The sequence below is a fragment of the Diabrotica undecimpunctata genome, chromosome 3, assembly GCF_040954645.1.
Source record: "Diabrotica undecimpunctata isolate CICGRU chromosome 3, icDiaUnde3, whole genome shotgun sequence".
Taxonomy (NCBI): domain Eukaryota; kingdom Metazoa; phylum Arthropoda; class Insecta; order Coleoptera; family Chrysomelidae; genus Diabrotica; species Diabrotica undecimpunctata.
In genome coordinates, this window is record NC_092805.1 from 136,251,110 (window position 1) to 136,274,577 (window position 23,468).

At 33.6% G+C, this 23,468-nt stretch overlaps 1 protein-coding gene across 4 annotated transcripts in view; it reads right to left on the reverse strand.

Moving 5' to 3' along the window:
• Positions 1-10,479: 10,479 nt before the first annotated feature.
• The window catches only part of LOC140437463 (uncharacterized), a 519,890-nt gene continuing 506,901 nt past the window's right edge, over positions 10,480-23,468 (reverse strand). For 3 of the 4 annotated variants that reach the window (XM_072527008.1, XM_072527006.1, XM_072527007.1), the window contains 3 exons: positions 19,190-19,375; positions 16,645-18,000; positions 10,480-10,789 (listed from right to left, as the gene is read on the reverse strand). In XM_072527008.1, the coding sequence (XP_072383109.1) occupies positions 10,721-10,789; positions 16,645-18,000; positions 19,190-19,375 (1,611 nt within the window). In that variant the 3' untranslated portion in view covers positions 10,480-10,720. The remainder of the gene's footprint in view (positions 10,790-16,644; positions 18,001-19,189; positions 19,376-23,468) is intronic. The other variant, XM_072527009.1, reaches the window with a different exon arrangement.

A 23,468-nucleotide genomic window follows, 5' to 3' on the forward strand; every position in this document is an offset into this window, starting at 1 on the left:
GCTGTAAAGAAATACAAAACCAGAACTGAGGTTCTTGGCGCTTTTGACTGCGTTCCTTAACTTTTTCTACTAAACTTTCTGTTTCTTATTTTGGCCTATGGATCTTGGCAGTACCTTTTATATATAAGAGTTCGATTATGCTTAAACTTTACCATAGTTCATCTAGTTATGCTTAAACTTTAACTGGGATGGGTATTTGGGTGCTAAGCGCACACTTGAGTTTTTAAGGGGTTTAATTTTAGAAAATAATTTTGATTTATCGTAACTATCTACAAATCTATTTATTCAAAACATTTTCCTTAGTCAACCAAGCAGACTTCATATCCGCTATTAATTCAAATATTCTAAAATTTAGACAATTAGGCTCTGTGATCTGAGGCTTTGTGATCGATTTTACCAGCGTTTTTCTAGCGGGGCAGTTTGCTGGTCTCGTTTTCATTAACCGGGTTTGGCACCGGGTTCGATCTGTCCCTCTGTAGAGCATTGCAACTCTTTACTCTTTCTCTCCATCACCAAAAGAGACGCTTCTATATTTACTTGATGTAAGACAGAGATACAACGAACAATGAAAAAAAGAATGGTGTCGTTACTTAGCTTTACAGACTGCTCAGTCTATGTTAATATATAAGTCTATGCTTCGAACTCTTCTCTTTATCCGAGTTTGGCATCGGACCTGCTGTTAAGCTATTCTTCACCTGATAGCAGCACAGGCAGATTTTCTCTTCTATTAATTGATTTTATCATTTTATACTCAAGAATTTGTTTTTCATAGAAACATTTCAATTTGTATAATAAACTTTTCCAAGATTCCTGATGTTTTCTTAAAACTCTTTTTTTTTCTGCCTAGGGACTTATAAGCTGCTGTTTCAACACCTATTCTCAAATTCTTATTTATCAATCTTTTATATCTTATTGTAAATACACTTTAAATACTTCTTCTTGTCTGAATGATATTAAGTTTTTTGTGTTCTTCCATCTACTTAATATTCTAATTACTATAATACAACATGTCAAATGTACGAAATATATCTCGGTCCTAAAAGTCTTCTAGCCTCGGTTGTGCAAGATTCCATCTACGTGACCACGATCATATCCGAGACAACAGTGGTTATTCGGACACCATCGCCATCAATGTCAGAGATCTAAATGTTAAAAAAATACCCCCTCGACCATAAATTCCAGACCAGATCACCCTTGTTATGGCATAACGTCATATGATTCACCTGATTTTTCATTCACGCATAATTCTCACGCATTTTCCCAACTTTCTTGCTGGGGCTTCTTAATTCTTTGCTCCCTTTCACCCTCCCGTTTCATGTTTAATCTTGCCGCATCACTCTTCTTATCTATCTATCTATCTATCTATCTATCTTATCTTGCTCACTAATCATCTCCTCCACCAGTTCCATGGCTGATCGCATCCTACCTCCTAGACCTCTCTCTCAAGCAGGCTTCTTTCGCCCATTTATCTATCACATAACAAGAGAGTTTGTGAGACAGTGTCCGATATTTTGCAGTACAAGCAATTGTTATTTTCTGACTTTCGGAATCTGTAAATGTATACTTGAAAACAACCATGTCCTGTGAGCATCTGCGTCAGGAAGTTATCCAACCGATAATGTCCACAGTCCATCCATCTTCTCAGATTTAGAAATGCGAAAGGGATTTCACCATCTTCGTATTGTTCGCACAACCTCATCATATGCCATAATTTTCCTCTCTGACAGATAGCTCGAAACCACATGAAATTGTAAAATTCTTAATCATTTCTACAAAATCAAAACCTGCTAGAAGTCTACATTAACATTAATAATAAAGTTTCCGACACCACATGGAAATATAATATTTCAAAAACTCTACAACAAAGGAAAGTTCAGGATCACTCACTAGTTTTTATACAAAATGCCTTACATCATATACAAGTTCAAGTAAGAGCAAATTAAAGCAAGAGCAAGTAATATTAAAGCCAATTTAAACGCAGATTACTTGATTAACTACCGAGAAAGCTAAAGTGTTGAACTTGCAGCAGAAATAATTCAAAACTTTTTACAAATACTAAAAAATAGTCATTTAAACTGTTTTTCCTTCTCCTAAAAAACACAGTACATAATCTTCAGTAAACAAAAAAAATATTACTTTTACATTGTGAACGCTCCCTAAGAGGAAAAAGTCAAATATATTGGCTGTTGGTATCTCTCGGCTGCATTCTAAACTGGAAAATCATATAAATACTTTACCAATTTACCTACTTGCGAAAAAAGTTGCACTAGATCAACATCAATAAGTGAAAAATGCTTCCAAAGAATGACCGTAAGGCTTCCATTAAGAAACATAGTTTCAATTTATGGTACACTAATTGGAAGGTAACATCCAATAAAATCACCAGCCCCAACCAAACACAGTGAGCAAATAATATATAAATAGATTACGAACAGGTCATACTCAAATAACCCACATTCATCTAATCAATAAAGAAGCAATTCCTGTTTGCTACAACTATAACCTCCCAACACTGTTAAATATATCCATTTGTAACATACGCCAACTAAAAAGAAAAAACAATCTTGATGCCAATTTTATCAAACCTTAAAATATATTTCTTTTTATTTAGTTTATCGCGTCTCAACTACAAAGTTATTGACACTGGACCAATTTCGTTAATCTAAATTTTACATTCCATTATTATTAACAATAAAGAAAAAAAAGAGTAAACATAAAAAACGTTAAATTTTTACGTTTACGAAAACACAAATTCGTTTCTCGAAGAAAATCTAGTATATTCTCAGTTTGGTAGGTCAATTTCTTCGACGACGAAAGAGGAAACCTACAAGACATCTCTTTCGAGGAGAGAGAAACAAGTATAGAAATTACAAAGGAAGAAATCTTGTATGCACTAAAGAACACCAGAAACGGAAAAAGCCCGGGGTCAGATCCACTGCCTATTGATATCCTTAAAATAATAGAAAATGAGTACATGGCTGTCCTGTTAAAGCTCTTTAATGAAATTTATCAGTGGGGTGACATACCTAATTAATGGTTGACCTCAACATTTATTTGTCTCCCAAAAAAGAAAAATGCTAGAGAATGCACCGAACACCGCACCATAAGCCTGATGTCTCACACACTTAAAATGTTTTTAAAGATCATCCATAAACGCATTTACCAAATACTTGATATGGATAATGAAGAAACTCAATTTGGATTCCTTAGAGGCGTAGGTACTCGTGAGGCTCTCTTTGCATTAAACGTACTAATCCAGAGATGTCTGGATGTGAATTAAGATATGTACGTCTGTTTCATAGATTACAACAAGGCTTTCGATAAAGTCCGCCACAAAGAGCTAATGGACGTCCTCAAAGCAAAACAATTACAATACAATGACCGAATTATAACAAATCTATATTATAAACAGCAGGCACACATACGCATTAATGAATACACATCAGAAGAGCTCGAAATTAAAAAGAGGAGTGCAACAGGGGTGTGTATTGTCACCACTACTATTCACACAATGGAACACCAATAAACAACATTAGATATACGGACGATATTATCATAATGGCAGACAAGCTCCAAGACCTCCAAAAGCTAATGAACAAGATAGTTGAGTATGGAGAAGAATATGGATTATCAATAGACATCAAGAAAACCTTAATTTATGAGGATATCTAAAACTTTAGAACAAGTTGAAAACTACAATTATACATAATAATTAATCACACAAACGATTACTCCAAAGAAATCAAAGTTCGAATAGAGAAAACACGAACAAACTTCAATAAAATGAGAAAGATACTTTGTGCAAGAGAACTGATATTAGACTTGAGAGTTAGGCTGGCAAGGTATTATATTTTCTTGACTCTGCTTTACGGGATAAAAGCATGGACACTTAACGCGTCGACTACTAAAAAGTTTGAAGCATTTGAACTGTGGGTATATAGAAGAATACTGAAGATATCATGGACCGAACATGTAACAAACAACGAAGTCATGAGAAGAGTCAACAAAAGAATGGAAATATTAGAAACCATCAAGACACGAAAGTTGCAATACCTGGGGCATGTTACGCGTAATGAAAGATACAAGATACTTCAATTAATTATACAAGGGAAAATCCAGGGCAAAGTTGAACGGATGTTGAGAAGTGTAGGAAGGAGAAGAATCTCATGGTTGCGTAACTTGAGGGAATGGTACGAAGTACGAATGCACATCAATCGAACTATTCAGAGCATCTAAGATCAGAATAGCCATTATGATTACCAACCTCCGTCGCGGAGATGGCACGTAAAGAAGAAGAAGGTCAAGTTAGGTAGCTGAAAGGTTTGAGTGGGAGGTTGTATTTTGTGTAGTTTTGAGGTTGATCTTTTCCGTTAGTTTTTTCAGGACTTTTTGATTTTGGACCTGAAACTTGGTTTTAGATCTGATGCTAGTTGAACGGATTTGATGTCTGATTTGGTTGTAATTGCTTCCTTTGCAGTAGTATTAGCAGTCTCTTTACCTAACATGCCAACACGTGAATAAAATACCTTTAACGTTGTAGTTCCTTTTAGTTATATTTGTTGAACATACTTAATCAATAGCATATTAAAAACGCGCTTAGGACTCTCGACCAAAGGTTGAAAAACAACGACCTAGAGAATATTTCTTTTATTATTCACTATTTAAAAATTCTTCCTGCATATTTTCCCTTTATTCAGCAATTTTTGTTGCTTCCAACTAGGTAGGCAACGTCTAATACACCTAAAGTGGTATTACTTATATTTTTCCATTTGTGCCGTTTTTGTATTTGTATAAAAAATTTGATACAGATTCATTATCCTAAAATAGAATAGAATAGAAAAAAGCTTTATTCTCAGGATTCACAAGTTACACATATATGTAAATTGTTAATAGAGAGAATGGTGTCAATTACAATTTATAATGGTTGCTGTAACAACCTACACTTAACATAAAAGTAATATTAAAATATAATAATAATAACAGGGACATTTAAATTCAGATAAGAGCCCAGATTTTTTGGGACAGCAGTCAACAAAGTCGGAATAACCATGTTAGTGTCATAGACGTAGGATTAACATTTTGTTAATCTAATCAACCAATCAACATTGTCTATGGTTAGTGTCCTCCTCTATGCTAGTGTCATAATTTTTCTCTTCGGTTTTCAATTTTTCTGTTGGGCACCACGGTTTTTTTGAGTCATCTGCCAAACATAGTTACAGCTTTTTCTTGTTTTATTTGTAAACTATATTTTGGTATTATACCAGGACAAAACTGGTCCATATTTCTATTCTTTTATGTGACTATATATATTAATTCATATCGTGTAGATAAACAGGAAAACAGAGAAACCTGTTTATTTTACTAGTATTGTTGTTGAAAGTAGTAGTACAAGTTTTCTTTCTTGGCCCAACCTGGTCCAAGGTAAATTGCTTGTTCCGTTCTCCATCCATCCAATGGCGCTACAGCCCAAATCGGGCCTTGGCCTCCTTCAACAGGCTTCTCCAACCATCTCTATTTACCGCTGTTCTTTTCCATGAACGCGTTCCCAGGCAGTTCCTGGCATCCTCATCGACTTCATCTTCCCATCTCTTTTTAGGTCTTCCAACAGGTCTTTTTCCCTGCATTCTTGCATTTAATAATTTTCTGGGGATTCTATTCTCATGCATGCGGACCACGTGCCCTGCCCATCGTAATCTCTGCAGTTTAGTATGTTGTGCTAGAGGTGGTTCGCTATATTGCTCGTATATTTCTCTATTGTACCTAATTCGCCAGTTGTTGTTTTCACTTATTGGGCCCAGGATCCTACGTAATATTTTTCTTTCAAACACATCTAATGCATTGGCAGATTTCTGTGTCACCACCCATGTTTCGCAACCATAACTTACTATGGGCCTGATTATTGTTTTATAGACCCGGAGTTTTGTTTTCCGGTGTACGTCTCGCGATTTGAATATGTGGCCCATCGCGAAATAGGCTTTATTTGCCAGCACAAGCCTTCTATTTATTTCCGGTTCTTCTTCATTGCTTGCGACCAGATCCATTCCTAGGTATGTGAATCTATTTACATGTTCTATATCGTCAATAAAGCGTTGTTGCACCGGTCTATTTGATCTGGTTTGTATGAGTAGTTTTGTTTTATTTGTATTTATTGCTAGCCCTACTGCTTCTGCACTCTGTTTCAACTCAACGTAGGTTTCTTCCGCTGCATTCATTGTTCTGCTCATTATGTTTATGTCATCTGCGTATGCTGCTAATTGGGTAGACTTGTTTGTAAGTATGTTATTTCCGCTCACCGTCAACCGTCTAATTACATATTCCAGAACAAGATTAAAGAGCGTTGGAGCTAGTCCGTCGCCTTGTTTCAGTCCTTGCGTTATCGTAAACGCATCAGTGATCTGTCCCTGAATACATACCTGTGCTTCTGTTTCTGTCATTGTCATTTGCACTAGTCGTATTAATTTTGATGGTATGCCAAATTCTTTCAGTATTGAAAGCTTGTTCCGTTCTAGGGTGTTCTAAATTTTTCTGCATAATATTAAGCGACATGGTGTTCATTCTATATGTACACACGGATCAAATACATTTACTGTTTCCATCCATTTTTTCTATTTCACAAAAGAAGCCGATGATAATCGGATATATTTAGTAATATTCACATTTTGATTTTTATGGCCACTTTCATGGTATCATCATCAACGACGTTACAACTTTTCGTGACTTTTCGCTGCGTTTATTTCTTCTTCGTGTTCCATCATTTAAGGTCATTGACGATCATCACTGCCCATTTTACGCTGTTCTATTGTTGTTTTTCCACTTCACTGCTAAATTTTTCAACCAGGACGTGCATCGTCTCCCGGTCCTCTTTTTCCTTTCACTTTCCCTTGTATAACCAATCGCGTTTACTATTACCATTAAATTTTGTCAGTCCTGTACCACTATTTCCCACTGTCACACTCCCATTGTCTCTAGATCCTCTCTGACTGAATTTTTCCACCTTTTTCTAGGCCATCCTACAAATCTTATCTCATCCGGTCTTTTCCAAAACACATTATTTATAAGGCGATATCTCACTAGATTGTCCTCTCCGAAGAGAGATTCGCTAGACTCGAAGAGAGTTTGTTACGCTATCCCTGCAAGGGTCATATATTACTCGAAGGATTTTACCAGCAGAAATTCCAACAATTTATTCACTTCTTTTTTTGTAAGCGTCCATGCTTCATTTCCGTACGCGACTACTGGTCGTATTATGGTTTATATCTCAACTTTTGCACCTCATTAGAGAATTCTTGACCTCATTAGATGTCGAATTCCAAACAAAGATCTGTTTCCCGCTAGTATTCGCATTTCAACTTCTCGTTCTACTTTGTTGTCATTAGTGATTGTTGCTCCTAGATATATAAATTCCTTAACCACCTCGAAGTTATGATCTTATTCATCGTAGTTCTTGTTTTGAAACGTTTTGTGCAGTTAAAGCTTGAGAAAATGTCCTTAACTTCTAATGTTGATTGTGTTACTGCATTTACGTAATCGGCAAAGGCGAGAATGATCTTTGCTCCCTCTTTGAGCAGCTATGTTTGGTGTGATTTTCGCGTAAATTTTTCGCATGACATTCTAATGCCAGGTTAAACAGAAATGGGGACATCGGACCTCCCTGCCTCAGTTCATAATTTACGCAGAAAGTATTTGATGTTTTACCTTGTGCAAAGGAGTTAGTTACACACATTCGCGTTATCGCAGCTAGTTTCTTAGGTATGCCCAGCTCAACCATTGCATTTCCTAGTTTTAGACGATTAATTAAATCATAAGCCTTTTTAAAATCTATAAAGATTTAATGCATGTCCTGATTATACTTCCTTTTTCAAGAATTTGTCTAATAGTAAATATTTGATCAATTTTCGATCTTCCAGGCCTCAAGCCATACTGGAAATTCCTCTATAGTTCTTATATAAGTCGTTTTTTCCGTTCATATGTATTGGTACAATACATTTTTACATACATGGAATTTACTTATATGTTCGGCGTTTTTATCGCATTTTTTTTATTTACGCTGTAACCACCAGAGTTATTAGCGACCTAAAAAATATAATACAGGTAAAGTTAGAAAAAATTACAACAATTGATAGAGTCGTGAATCTTTAAGATAACTTATTGTGTTTTTAATGTTCATGTATTTTCCTAGGGCTTCCTTTATATTATTTGGGATAGTGTGCTTCTTTCTTGCTGCTTCATATGTTTTGCACTGAGTTAGTATATGCTTCACGGAGAGTGTTACTTGACAATTTTCACACATTGGCGGCACAGTTCGCGTAAAGAGGTGTTTATGTGTAAAGTTACTGTGTCCTAGTCGCAAACGTGTTATTCTCACTTGGTCGTGTCTATTCGCTGTGGGTTGGAGCCACGGTTTCACTAATTGTTTGATTTCCTTGAGTTTATTTTGTGATGCACTCCACTTATTTTGCCACGCACTTAATACTTTATATTTTATTTCTGACTTGAAGTCATCTGAAGAAACCTCATTAATAAGAATGGAGTCCTGGCTGAATGATGCTAAGCGGGCTAGTTCATCTGCTTCTTCATTTCCTTGTATACCTGAATGTGATGGAAGAAACATGAAGTCAACAGTGATCTTATTATTATTTAGAATCTCTATTTCTGATTTGATATGTGAGGCAATTGGATTATTGGTATATAAACGTTTGATAGTGTGAAGTGAGTTTAGTGAATCGGTTATTATGAGAGACGGGGACTGTTTCGACTCTTTTATGTGGATAAGTGCTTGTAATATTGCAAACAACTACTCCGCAGTGTATGTCGAAGTAATGGGATTGAATTTAAGGATGTATTGGGTGTGAGGATGGCTGAACCAACACCGTCTGAAGATTTGGATGCGTCGGTGTATATTTTGTAGTGATTTTTATAAGTTTCCATTTCTGTTAAGAATGATTGTTTGATCAGGTCTGTTATAGTCTTACGTTTTTTTATATATAGGTACTAAGATTAGTATTAATCTTGGGAATTGGTATTAACCAAGGTAGAGAAGTTAGGAAATTTGTTGGGAGAATTTCAGGAAATTCAAGATGTAGGTCATGAAGGTTTCTTCTAACTCTTTCGTAAAATGGTGGATCTAGTCTTGTTGTAGAGAAAGTGTCTTGAAATCGATCTGTGAACGTATTCATTTTTAGAGACCAATCTTCAAAACCTATAACATGAAATTTCAATTTTGAGTTGTCACAATAAATATGAGGCATATGAAATATTACTAAAAAACACAGAATTTAAAATCTTTACATTACAAACGATCGCACGTCACAGGAAATGCATTCAAGAAGACGGTTTTGGGTGTAATTTGTAACAGCAGTTAGGTACTTTTGAAAAACGTACTAGTGTAATTGAAGAAGAGCAGTTTTAAATATTTTAGATTGTTTATAATGTGAAAATTTAAATTCAGTGTTTTTAAGCATATTTCAAATGTCTCACATTTGTTGTCAAAATCAAAAATAAAATTTCATGTTATGGGTTTGGAATATTAGGATCTAGTAATTAATATTGTTCTGAAGCTATTTTCTTGTGGCATGTTAGAGTAATTACTATTTAAATGGGAATAAGCCACAATTAAAGGTTAAATTTACTAATGTTTGTATTTTGAGAACGATTTCCGAAGTGGAAATTGAAACGCCAATAAATACCTTACAATAATTTTTTAACCTTCAATTGTGGTTTATTCCCGATAAAATAATATCTTATTTAAAATGCCACAAGAAAATAGCTTCAGAACAATATTGATTTCGCGCGCAAAACTGCCATTAAAAATCATCGATCGCTTCAAGCGTTGTTTCTGAGAGAACGGTTCATTTAAAGTAAAAAATGCTAATAAACATTTTTGTTCAAAATTATTTTAGTTACATTTTTTATTTAAAATATTTTTTTCTATAGCGTACAGATTCTTGGTACATTGATTTTTTCCGTTTTCCCCCCTCTACGAGGAGGGTTTTAGATAAAAGTCCTGGGGTAAAAATGGTAAACTTTTTTGCATCTTATTTGGCGTCCTAAAATTGACATTCTAGGCAAAATTCAGCTTGTTCGTATGATTTTTAGAGGTTCAGTGCCATTTTCGTCTTTGATGAGTGGAGTATTAGTTAGTCCTTATAATTTTGCTGAATAGCTTACTTATATAAGTAAGATAGGCATGTAATTTTATAGTTGTACATGTTCACTTTTTTTTTTAATAATAATACGACTTCAGATTTGTAATATTCCACTAAGACGTGGAACCATAAAAACATTTATGCATTTTCTAGTGTATCATCCCCAGAATTTATTTTTATTTGTGATTTGGTTTACTCTATGTCTATTTTATTATCTATAGTTCGGTATATATCCTTTCCAGAATTTATGCAGATGTCTGTATCTGACTGATTGTGTTGATATCTGTTCTAAATATCGTAGGTTGATAAAATACAAATAAATTTAACAACAAAATAAAGAGTGAAGACATTTTATTTATAAAAGGAATTCAATGCCTAATTGAATATATTTACAATAGAATTATAATATAAACTATATGACTATAACAACAATATATACAACATAGAATTACAAATATAATTGGAAAAATATAAATTATTAGTAAAATAAGTCGAAAAGATGGACGAATGCTTAATTGCGATAGTAGGGGGGTTCGTTTTGGAAAAATTCTACAGTTTAGTATATCTAACATTATCTAACAGTTAGATTCAGTCCTTGCAGTCCTTGGAACACCCAGCTGTTGAACTACCTTTTTCTCTATTTCCTACGGAACAAAAACATATATTAAAACCTACATAATTTTTAAGGATTTATTATATATTAAACGAAAATAAGAATTTACTCTTTAAAAATAAGTAACAATAGTGTAACTTTAATAACGCACTTGCCAAAATACTAAATCTAAATTTCTACTTCTAAAAATCATTAAAAATGATTTGCGTTTAATCAGTAAAAATGAGTGGTTGTTGTCGAAATAAATTAAAACTCTTTATTCTACTTTTTATCGCAGATTTTCTGAGTGATATCGATTATATCATATACGAGAACATTGTCTGCGATTACATCGGGATATTAAATCTTAAAGAATCTTTTCTGAGATTGTACCATGTGTGGTACATCGTTAGACATACACGTTGATTGAAAATTCAACAATTCATGGTATTTTCCGTGTTTTTTACTGATTAATTTGGTGATGATCAAATTCCACACTACTGTATGATGTCTTTTCTCTAAGTCAGTGCTGTTTCAAAGAGGTTTCATATTGTCATTTCGAACACTATAAAAGTTATACTTCTAAAATTTCTACTGTTTGTAGATTATTCTACTTGATTCTTGTTGATATGAATTGATCTTCGACGACCAGAGTGGCCTTGACGTTAATGCCACACATAGCAGTAATAATAAATAATAGTAGCGCCCAAAAATCGTTAACGTTACAGTATGCAGATCGGTTTAAATGTTGCTCATATTTTTATGAGACCTTTTTAAAATGAGATGTTGGACAGCAGGTACCCAACACATAATACTGTGCTAAAAATCTTTTGGATTTAGATGTCGAAAAAAGCTCATGAACTTAAACCACATGAACGAAAGAAATGAATAATTTAACCAGTACTTCAAATCGTAAAATAACAACTAAGGACATTTTAATCCAATCTCCAATCATTTTTACTTTTTATAAAAGTGTCAATCAATGACAGATGCCAGATATGACAAGTAACAGTGAGAATTTTTACTTTTTGTTTATTTGGCAATTTTTTTTTTAAATATAGTGGTATATTTTAATTATTTCAATTTGCGAGTGTCCGTTTTTTAAGGTTTTTAATTATTTATAACTGGATGTTAAGGAATTTTATGGTGGATAAATTAACTAATAGTTTGATTATGTCTCTTATACTGTAATCCTTTCTTAGTTTTATAGGCCTGATAATGGAGTAAAAATTGTATTCCATTATTATTGTACATTACTGAAATTAACGTTCAGCTTCAAAACTCCTTCAATAGCTTCAGCTTCAAAATCCAACAACAAGGTAGGCAACACGTAATACTCTTCAGCACCATAAAATACAAATGTAATTATAGTAAATGATATTTCATGGTTTTATATATTGCTATGTAGTAATCACACTTTATCTCTACCTTCTCTTCTGATTCTCCACTATTTCTTTTCTTTTCCACTCAAGGTTCTACTTTTTTAATTTGTTTAAATCTATTAACAACCACTTTGTAAACTTGTTCCCTTAATGCTGCTTCCTTATTCAAAGCAATTTCTAATGTGCATTTTACAAATTACCAAATACCCCAAAAATACACAATGACTTAAAAAGTGGCAGTTTTCAAACCCAAAAATACAAAAGTAACAAAATGCAATCCTTATTCGCCCTGTTAATGATGAATGGTGGTACATGGTGAGTTGTCTACGAACTACATTAAAGCTAAAATAACACAATATTTAAAAATCTGTAAAATATCAAACATCACGTTTCATTGTTCTCCTCTAATTTGTAATTTTATAAGCAATCTTTATATTTATTAAATAATCAACTTATTTCGCAAAAAAAGTGAATGATTTTTTCGCACGTCGGACAATTTGAATACTGTTGTTGCGTTCTTTTAGCTTTAATGTAGTTCGTAGACAACTCACCACGCACCGCCACTCATCCTTAACAGGGCGAATTCTTAGAAAATCAACATCTTACATTATAATACTGTCACTACGTAGAAGATACACACAAAAAACACAAAATATTGTGTAGATAACAAATTTGTACTGATAAAAGAATATAAGAAAACAAACATAACTGACAAAAGCTTATGATGATCATATATTGCATAGATTATATGAAATGAGTGAATGTATTAAAAAAAACTGAATATATTTATTTTTTATAAATAAATACAATCAAAAATGGGATGTGCTACTATGGAAGTGATCGATAAGGGGAAGCATAACTTTCTTATCGTCTACACTCGAAGCGATGGTTTTTAATTTAATTTGTTTGATTTGTTTTGATATTCGATACGACTCGATGCAAACCGATTTGATTCCATTCGGTTTGATTTAATTCGATTCGATTTCACTCGATTCCATTCGATACTACTCGATTCGATTTCACTCGATTCGATTCTATTTGATTTCATTCGATTCGATTCCATTCGATTTGATATCATTCTATTCGATTCGATTCAATTCCATACGATTTTATTCGCTTCAATTCCATTCATTTCTATCGATTTCATTTTATTCGATTTTATTCAATTTCATTATATTCCATTCGATTTTATTTGATTCCATTCGTTCTCATTCGATTCGATTCGATTCCATTCTATTTGATTCGATCCCCTTCGATTCGATTCGTAGTGTGTGGTCGCACGATTTACATTTCATTGCCTTTTAATAGGGTTCTTTTGTTTTTATTTTAATACAAATTTTCATTTAATGTTTATATTTTGAGAACGATTTCCGAAGTGGAAATTGAAACGTCAATAAACTTATTTTAATGCTATGATTCCAAACATAAATGAAATCACGTTGTAAACAAAAGCAGTGATTTCATACTTGATGAGATCTAAATGTTGGAAAAACATAGTGGGTGTTGATTCCAACTTAATGAAAACGGCTATATTATTATGGCCCGAGACGCAACTGCACGGATGAACACCAAAAAGATCGGAAGTCACCAAAGTCCACGAACTTCTTTTGTGCCATGTGAACCGGATTTGGGAGAATGATATATTTCTGAAATATTCCATTGCTTACCTGAATTATCTCGAATATTGTTCAATAGACCGGAATAAAGACCAGTTATTGTTATAGGGTCTTACTCTAAGCTCTATTTTATAGAATGCAATAAAAAATTTACAATTCTTACAATATGTAAGAGGTTAGTGTAAGTGAGAGCATTCTTTACTGGAATTCAACCATTTTTTTGTGGCTGCGAACTTAAAATAACTCTAATAAATAGATAAATTAACTATTAGACAAATAGTAACTAATTTAATATGGTGTAGTGAGCCACAAATTTAAGCTATTTCGCTTATTTTCACGAATTTCAGTGTTTATATAGAACTCCAAATTGTATGCTTATCGACATATTGATATTTAATTGCAATTGATATTGGCGTTACATAACCATCTTATGGAAAGTAATGAGCCATTTCATACATCATAATTATTGTCAACTGAATATTACTAGTGATGCCACCCCCGTGGGTTACTAGTTTTGAAATTACCGCGTTAATTATTGGGGTCAAATGTCATGTCGCTGGTTGATTTCTTGAAAGAGGCAAATTTTGTATAATAATATGTCTTTTAACATTAACTGACTTCTTTCTTGGCTTCCCTTTCTATTGCTGGCTTCTGAAGTGTTAGTTATGTTTACTACAATACACTGGTAACCACTTCATTATTATTCATTCATTATTCAATTTCATTTTTAAAACAATATGGTCAGAATATGATACCCAAAGTTAAATATAAATAATTTATCAATGGTTTTTTAAAAAACATATCAGTGATGAAAGTTCTGTTTATTCTTCATGTACCTATATAGTTTACTTGTATATATTTTTACATTCTATATATATTATAAAACTAACATCGTTTTGTTTTTTCTTTCAATAAACATTGAACTTTTTATATTAACAAGTCCTTGGTTCTAATTTGTTTTTTTTTTTATAAATTACTGTCATCAATTGTCAGCTACATATTCTTGTAAGTTTTTTCTTTTATATTTGCTCAATATTTGTAAGCTTATTCATGTACTTTTAGATTAAACTGATGATGTGTATAGATTTATATACGAAACGTTTTCATTACAGGATGAAGTAGCAAGATCCTTGTTGCTATGTATATCTTAACAAGACAAGGAAAGAAACAATTAGACAAGAAACAAATCAAAAATAAGACGTAAATTAGGATATATACAACAAAACTATTAGGATATATACAGAGGCATCAGTGTGATAGCATGTATGGACAGGTTATATGGAAAAATACTGAAAGAAAAACTGGAAAAATCTATCTCAAATAAAATCGGAGCAACGAATTTAAGACCACAAAAGGCTTATTGCAGGGATGCTCTACATCTCCGACACTGTTCAAGATATTCTTCGAACAAATATTAAAACCATGGAAAAGGAAATTTGAAGGGATGGGAATACCAATCCGGGACAACTTCTTGTACACATTAAGCTTTGCAGATGACCAAGTGGTAACGGCTCAAGATGAATAAGATCTGAGCTATATGCTCCGAAAATTAAAAAAGGAATACACAAAAAATGGACTGGAAATAAATCTAGAAAAGACCGAATATTTAACAACAGAGCAAGAACCAGTGAGAAACTTGGAAATGGACGATAATAGGGAAATTAACGGTACTAACAAATTCAAATATTTAGGATTTATACTCTCAAAAAATGGAACCACCGAGCAAGAGATAACCATCAGATTGGAGATATGGAGCAGAGAATTGGGTAATAAATAAACGAAACAGGTAAAAAATCACAGCAACTGAAATGGAGTTCATGAGAAGAAGCTGCAGAGTGACAAAAATGGATCGCATCAGAAATGAGGAGATAAAACGGAGAATGGCAGTAGAACAAGACATACTCAGCTTTCAGCTACATCGAAGAAAAACGTTTAATTTGGTATGGACATGTGAGAAGAACAGATCATATAAGGTGGATAGCAAAGATTTCGGATTGGAGCCCAATAGGAAGGAGGAAAAGAGGTAGACCCCGAAGATCATGGAGGGATGAAGTGGACGAGGCCATGGAAAGACGAGACCTTAGAGATGGAGAATGGCAGAACAGAAAGGACTGGAGACGTTGGCTGAAAGAAGGAAGGCGGCGACAGCTGTAAAAATCCTTATATAGATAGATAAATAGATAGACAACAAAACTGTAGGACTATAGGTTTAAATTGGATACAGAAATAAAACAATTCATGAAAGATATCTATGCCCAAGTATGGATGCTCAACGGTTAAGGGAACGAGGGAGTAAGAAGAACCACTATTCAATATCATTAAGATCAGGCATGTTTCTACAAAAATAAATGAAAAATACAAATTGGGGATAGATAAAATGATTAACTTATTAAAGATTTTAAAAATGTTAAACCAATATTTAACTTTCAATATATATATATATATATATATATATATATATATATATATATATATATATATATATATATATATATATATATATATATATAAGATGTAACAAAAAACTTTGTGCGTGTGCGTGCATGTGGTAATATACATAAAAAATGTGATAAAATATTAGGTAAATTTTGTGCGGCTAGCCAAGATATCATATGTACTAAGAAGCATTATATTCGACAAAGCATAGGACATACTGGGATAAACAAGAAGATGTTTAAGATAATATGTTAGTAAATAAATGCTAAGTATTTGTGTAATGTTGTTAGTAATTTTTAACTATCTATAATGTAACTATTCTGTAGAATCCTCAGACCATATCGTTAAACGATACGGTATATATCATGCCTTATGGTAGCCCATACCAAGAAGCCACAAACGTGTTAGTAAGGTTTCGGCAGCCTGGTCTAAAGTAACCCGTCACCAATGGTTCTGATTGTAAAATATCTTACCCTCTGTAATTCTTTGTTCCTTTGATGTCGAGCAAGCAATTCAATTTCGGACAAGTAAGCTAAGCTCTCAGATTTTATGATAGCCCCTTCTAGTTCTGGAGCGAGCTTGGGTAGAGCGTTTTGCTTCTTCTTGCGAAGCAGTGAGTTTAGTGTCCACCCAGACTGGGGAGGGGTAGATTTAAATGTAGACAGCTTTTCCTTAGGTTCCACATCAGAAAGTTTCTCGCTGGTTTTGTTGGTCTCGTAGTCGGTTATCAACGGGGAATGTGTATTGTTTGTACTATTATAATCTGATAAGAATGAAGAATTATCTATGGTATCAGTATAAGGGCTAACTTTAATTTTGGTAGTATTATCTGGCTCATCGCCGGTTATTTTGACTAGTGTAACGGATTTGCCTTTGGTGTTATTGGGAGAAGAATATAATGATATGACGGTAGTAGATTTAGTGTTATGAATGGAGTATAATGTAGATTTAGTATCTGGGCTACCTCCAGATATACTGGAAGCTGTGGACCAATTAGGTCCGTGGGTTGGTGAACTGTAACCGGAGGTGCTTTGGGAATCGGGGTAGTGAACGATAACTTTCGCACCCTTACCGTTCGTTGACGGCTTGAAGGTGTACAATTCGGGTTGGCACTCGGTTAGAGGAGAGGTAATCTCGGCTAGGGATCCTACTGCGCTAAGAGTTTTTTCACTGCTTTCGCTAGCATCGCTATTTCTCCATACGGCTAAGGGTCTGGCATGTCCGTCTAAGGACTTGGCATCGGAGGGAGTTTCAATAGTATTGGGACTTTCTAAATCCTGAATTAATTGAAGAGCTGCTTCTAGTTCTTTGGAGAAATCTGCGTCGCTGCTTTTTCCTTCTGAGCGGCTGCTACTTTTCGAGTTTTGAGTTTTTTCAGAAGTGGTGGCACTTTCACTTGTGTTGCTTTGAGGTGATGTTACGTTCGGAGATTCTTTCTTAACAATCTTCTTCTGCAATTCTTTCATCAAAGAAGCATATTGAACGGTTTCGGCTCGGGGACTGACGGACTCCGGTCTTCTCATGATCACAGCTTGCGGTGCTTGGTATTGTTGATCGTCTTCTTCTTTGTTACTTACAGCAGTGTTTAGTCTTGAGCGGTATATAGTTGGTTCTGTGAGTTTCTCTAGACATTCGTAAATGAGAGGGTTCTTGTTTTGGTTTGAATTGAGACTAAGTTGGGATGAGCTAGCTGATAAAACTACTGGTGAGTGTGAGCGCGAGAAACTTTTCATGTAGCATAACTTTCGGTCGCTGTTACTTGTGCTGTCGTCTGAAGCTTCTTCTATATGAACTACGGGGTTATCTATGATATGGCCATTTTCTTTTACCTACAAATAAATACGATCTTAATAAGTTATTTATAAAAAAAATTACACAAATTAATGTTAATCTTAAGTTGAATAGAAGAATATTTCGAAATTTAGCAGGAGAACTTGTATTGGGTGCGATAATATGAGAAAGAAAATATTAAAGAGGACATTGGGCTACCGTATTCTGTCATCAACAGGATACGAATTCCGCTATAACTTGGTTCAAATTATCTGCCATCGTAGATTGACCAAATCTACGGTGTATTATTAAACCAAAAAGATTAAAATGTCATTAACATCGCAAAAATATATCTGCCAACACCTATAACAATCCAGTAGAGGCAAATATATGTATAAGAATTAAAATATCAAGAAATTTATATTAAGTCCAAACCTAACATTAAAATTCTTAAGAAAGAAACAAGATAAATAATATATTCTCTAATTTAATTATAAAGGTCAAAATAGAAGGAAGAAAAAAGCTGTCCTAGATAAAAAAACCATCAGATAATCGACTGGGTTGGGCTTTGAGGATCTTCGAAGCAGCAGAGGATAGGAAGTTTTGCCCAATAATCGCTACGCTGAATTAAAGGAGATAGCAAGCGACGAAAGAACAGTGTAATCTTATATGCCCAATGTATAAAATGTGTGCGCGTATACAAAAATAATTAATTTAATTTCGGGAAATAAGTGATAACCTCTATACTATACTACTAACTACTGACAACTATTATATTATGATTAAAACCAACGTATTAGATATACAACCTTGAAATCCACGATTTACAACTTCTTTTAAAACCAAGTTAAAGAAAAAAAAGCAGAACGGACTAAATACGAGTTTATCTATTCATTTTGTAACTGAAAGTACAGTGGGAATTCATGTTATCGTTTTTTTTTTGTTTAGGGTTTTCCCAAAACCCTAAACAAAAGCTTTTTTCACATTTTGAGCTTCGAATGGTGTACCTAGTGGTGGAGTAGAGCGATGCAGCTGATGAAAATATATATTAAAGACACAACTAATATAAATGAAATTCTAGAGAAACTGGAAGATTGTTAAGTAAAGAAAATATTGTACAGTGAGAAGAAAAAATACAACGATGCAAAAATTGTATTAACGTTTATGACTTCGTCTTCTGCTAAATGAAAATGATCGAATAAAAATGCAATTCCTGTTTTTCTTTAATTTAAATTTAAAAATACTCACCATGCCGTTCTGCATGCTATTAACGGCTCCATTCGACGGTTTTTGTGGCGTCCCATTTTGTAGTACTTCAAAATAAGGACCTTTTCCAGAAGTTCCGTTAGAACAGCCTGCGTTTTCAGCGTCAAAAACCCAACTTTGTGCGTAAGCGTCATACACAGTATGTGTGTTCGGTTTCGTATTTTTCGGCTGAAGAAAAGAAACAATGTTACTAAAGAAATAAAATAATTTGTAATCGGTTTATGAGTTTGTTTAACATTGCCAATTAAACATCTATTTTTAACGAACTTTTATAATATAGGAACATTGTATAAAAGTATCAGAACAAAATATTAGTCGGTGACTTCAAGATGACAGAAAACTAAGAAAACACAGATTGTTGTATAACTTTATTAAACACTGGTGGCGAGTTAGACAAGTCGGAAATCTCGGGTTCGTTGGAAAAACATTTCCACGAGATTTTTTTTGAGTATAAGCATTTGCATCTTTTCAAAATTACTATAAACAGCTATACTCTAGCAAACAAAAAATAAAATTAATCATCCAAAATCACGCATTGTAACTGCTCGAAAATAGTTGAAATCACGTGTTAATCTTACATTCTCGAAAATTTTAAATTCGGTCATTGGCGTAGCGTGAGAAAATATGTTTCCTTGCTAGTCACTTTACATTTTAACAATATAATATTATATTTCTGCTTATAATAATAAAGATAATACATTAGATCAAGTTTATAACATAAATTTTCAGGAATCATATTGTTACAATTACAATCCTCCCCGCAACTGATCCTACGTATTCAGCAGTAAACAGAACGAAAGGCAATTATCACGATTGGAAGTTTATTTTTGAAAAAAATTTAATTCTTTTGAGTGTCAAAATAACTTAGTTAGTCTATCTAATAGCGGAATTAATTAATATCCTAACGTTATATCGAAACGAGTTTACACAGTAAAATAAAGACACAACAGATGAATCAACAGTTGAATTAGCAGCTAAATCAACGATTGCATGCAGAACAATTCTGTTCAAAAAAACTGAACATTCCGACAAAGGAAGAACTGGAATACAATGTAAACGTCTAACTAGCATGGTATGAACAGGAATGATAACAGCCCAGCAAAATGAAAAAAATTGGTGCATGAGAAATAAAGAATTTTAAATATTTTTGATGAGCTGATTTCAAAAATGTCTTCTTTTTCATAGCAGTTTTTTTTTTAATCGGTTGTATGATTTTAACTTCGTTAGAAAATATATACACAAAGGCACCTGGAAATCACCAGACGGACTTACAGGAAATATTATAGATCATGTTGTTAAATTTTTCACATGCGAAAAATCATGTCATTTTTCGATGTATTAATTATTATCATTCTACCACAATTTTACAATCATTACCTTAGTCTAACCCTTGATAATACTTCCTTCTCCAAACTTCAACCCCACCTCATTAGAAATACAGACAGTTGTAAGATAGCAAACAAAAAATACTCTCTCTTGCCTGTTGCCTATCGCTAGGAACAGTCGCTCTCTCTTGCCTGCTGAGTTTCGCAGACGCCTCTCTTCTCTTCCCTGTTGACTATCGTTAGCAACAGACGTATTCTCTCTACTGTTGACTGCCGCTAACAACAGACATTGTCTCTCTCTCCCGCGTATAGTTACGCGAATACTCTTTTAAAATCGTATACAGACGCAAATATGCTATATCTCGTAATCTCAGTGTTCTCAACTAGAAAACAGATTAAAACATGGAAACATAAATTAGGAGTGAGAATGTTAAAGAAACATCATTAAAGAAGCAACTGAAGAATTACTAGGAAGGTAAACACCTTGTATGGAAGATAAAAAAGAAAAACAAGAATAATGGTTTGACGAAGAATGTCAGGTTATAACAGAAAAAAATAGCATATTTATTAATGCAACAGAAGCACAGAACCCGGCAAGCAGAGGAGGAATATAAATAACTACGAAAAGAAGAAAAGAAAATCCACAGCATAAAGATGAGAGAAAATATGAACAAAGAACTTCAAGAACTAAGTAAGCCAACAAAGACAAGAAAATTTTAGCAGAAACTGAACAAAAGCAGAAAAGAATTCAAACAAAAGATGTGAAGATTTCGGATATTGGATCCGGAAACAATATGTCCCTACTCGAAATAAAATTTCACATCCCAACGGGTATGCGTTGGGTTGGCAAACTCGATGGTTAACAAAAGTTAAATCGGTGGCTTCTTAACACGGGAGTGGACGGTTGCGGTCTATTGGGCCATGCAAGAATGAAAAATGATTGTATTTTAATTGTTATTTATATTATACAAATGACCTTTTCAGTACCTTTCAATATTTGCTCACTCCAACTAATGTCGATATTTTTGCTATAATAACAACAAATAATTAATAAATAATAATAATAATAACAAATTTATTTTTCGGTTTGGAGATATTTGCAAATATGTTCTGACAGACCACACCCGTCCACTCGTGTTACTTTTGGAAGTTAAGATTCATATACTTGTAATGCAGTTTTTTGGGTTTTGACCTAAAATATAATTTGTTTGTGGCTTTTAACGGATTTATTACATTTTACTAGTATTTTTACATGTTTTTTGTAAAATCCCCATTTTATTAAAACTTTTAGCTACTTCTTCCCAATACAATCCGACTTTCAGGGACTCCCGATGTAAATACCGATGCAAATACCCCTCGGTGAAATCCCGAATTTTTGAATCGAGTACTTTACTTTCGTCTTTTATATAAAGGACAACAATGATTCATTTCAAATTCGTTAGATGGTGTGTGCTGTGTAAAGTTTGTGCTGTTATTTATTTGGATTTATAAAAATCAAGAAATAAAACAAGTAGTAAGTGTTCCATAGCAGTTTTCTAATAGTTAATTATGAATCCGTATGAAAGAGAAGCTGAAAAATTGAGACAACTCTATGAGGAAGTAGAAACTGATAATGAAGAAGTGCAAAATATGGCAGAAAGCGACGACGATTCGATTGCTGATAAAAATTTTAATTTAGAAAGCGATCGTGACACAGATACTGAACAAGAATCTACAGACGAAGAATCAGAAGAAGAAGAATCTGTTTCAGAAGAGAGTAGATCAGCTTATTATTATGGTAAGGATAGGACGAAATGGAGAAAAGAAGCTTCACCCCTAAATGTTCGTACTCGGGCAAGGAATATAATTACACATTTGCCAGGAGTTACAGGAATGGGTAGAAATGCTTCTACACCCGTTGAATGTTTTATGCTGTTTTTTGGTGATGTTCTTCCCATCATCATAGAAAATACTTATTCATTCGTGCTAACGCACACAAGTATGCTTATAAATATGACACCAAATACACTGATAACTGTGAAATAAAAGCATTATTGGTTTTACTATATTTGGCTGGATCTCAACATGGTGGTCGTAAAAATTTGTTGGAGTTTCATGGTACTGATGGATTGGAAGCAGAGATATTTCCTGCTACAATGGCTTTCAAAAGAGTCAGGTTTCTATCGAGATCCCTAAGGTTCGATGATATTAATACTAGAGAAGAAAGAAATGCGGTAAATGAATTTGCACCGGTAAGAAGCATTGTTGAAATTTTCAACCAGAAATGCAAAGCTAATTATTCTCCTAGACAATATATAACACTCGATGAAATGTTACTTGCATTTCGAGGAAAATGTAGTTTTAAAATGTATATTCCTAACAAACCCAGCAAATACGGTTTGAAAGAAACCGTGTTGCTAGAAAGAAACACTAGACGTTGGCCTATTGTAGTATTCTTTGGCCTCATGAATGTTGCTGCCGTCAATGCTTTCGTAATATACAAAAGAAACAATCCAGAAGGATTAAAAAAGGTATTAAAAATTGCAGAAGATTATTTATGAAAGATTTAGAAATAAATATGACAAAAGAAAATATGGGAAGGAGAGCTTTGAACCCACATTTAGCTCGAGTTTTACGACAATCAGCGGCGCGCCTATCAAATACTCCTATGCTGGCCCATTAGAAGTGACTACCAATAAAAGGAGAAATTGCAAATAGTGTAAAAGGCGGAAAACGCGATATTTTTGCACATTTTGTCTGTCCTGGTTGTGTATGGAGCATATCCTAGCATGTTGCTCTGAGTACAGAGAGAACAATTTTAGGGTAAACTTCAAACTTTTTATTTTGTGCATAGAATTTTTTCCATTTTTTGTTATAACCAAATTTATGTAGCTTAATATTTGTATTTTCATAAAACATATGTAATTGCTATATTTTTTGAAAAATAAAACAAAACG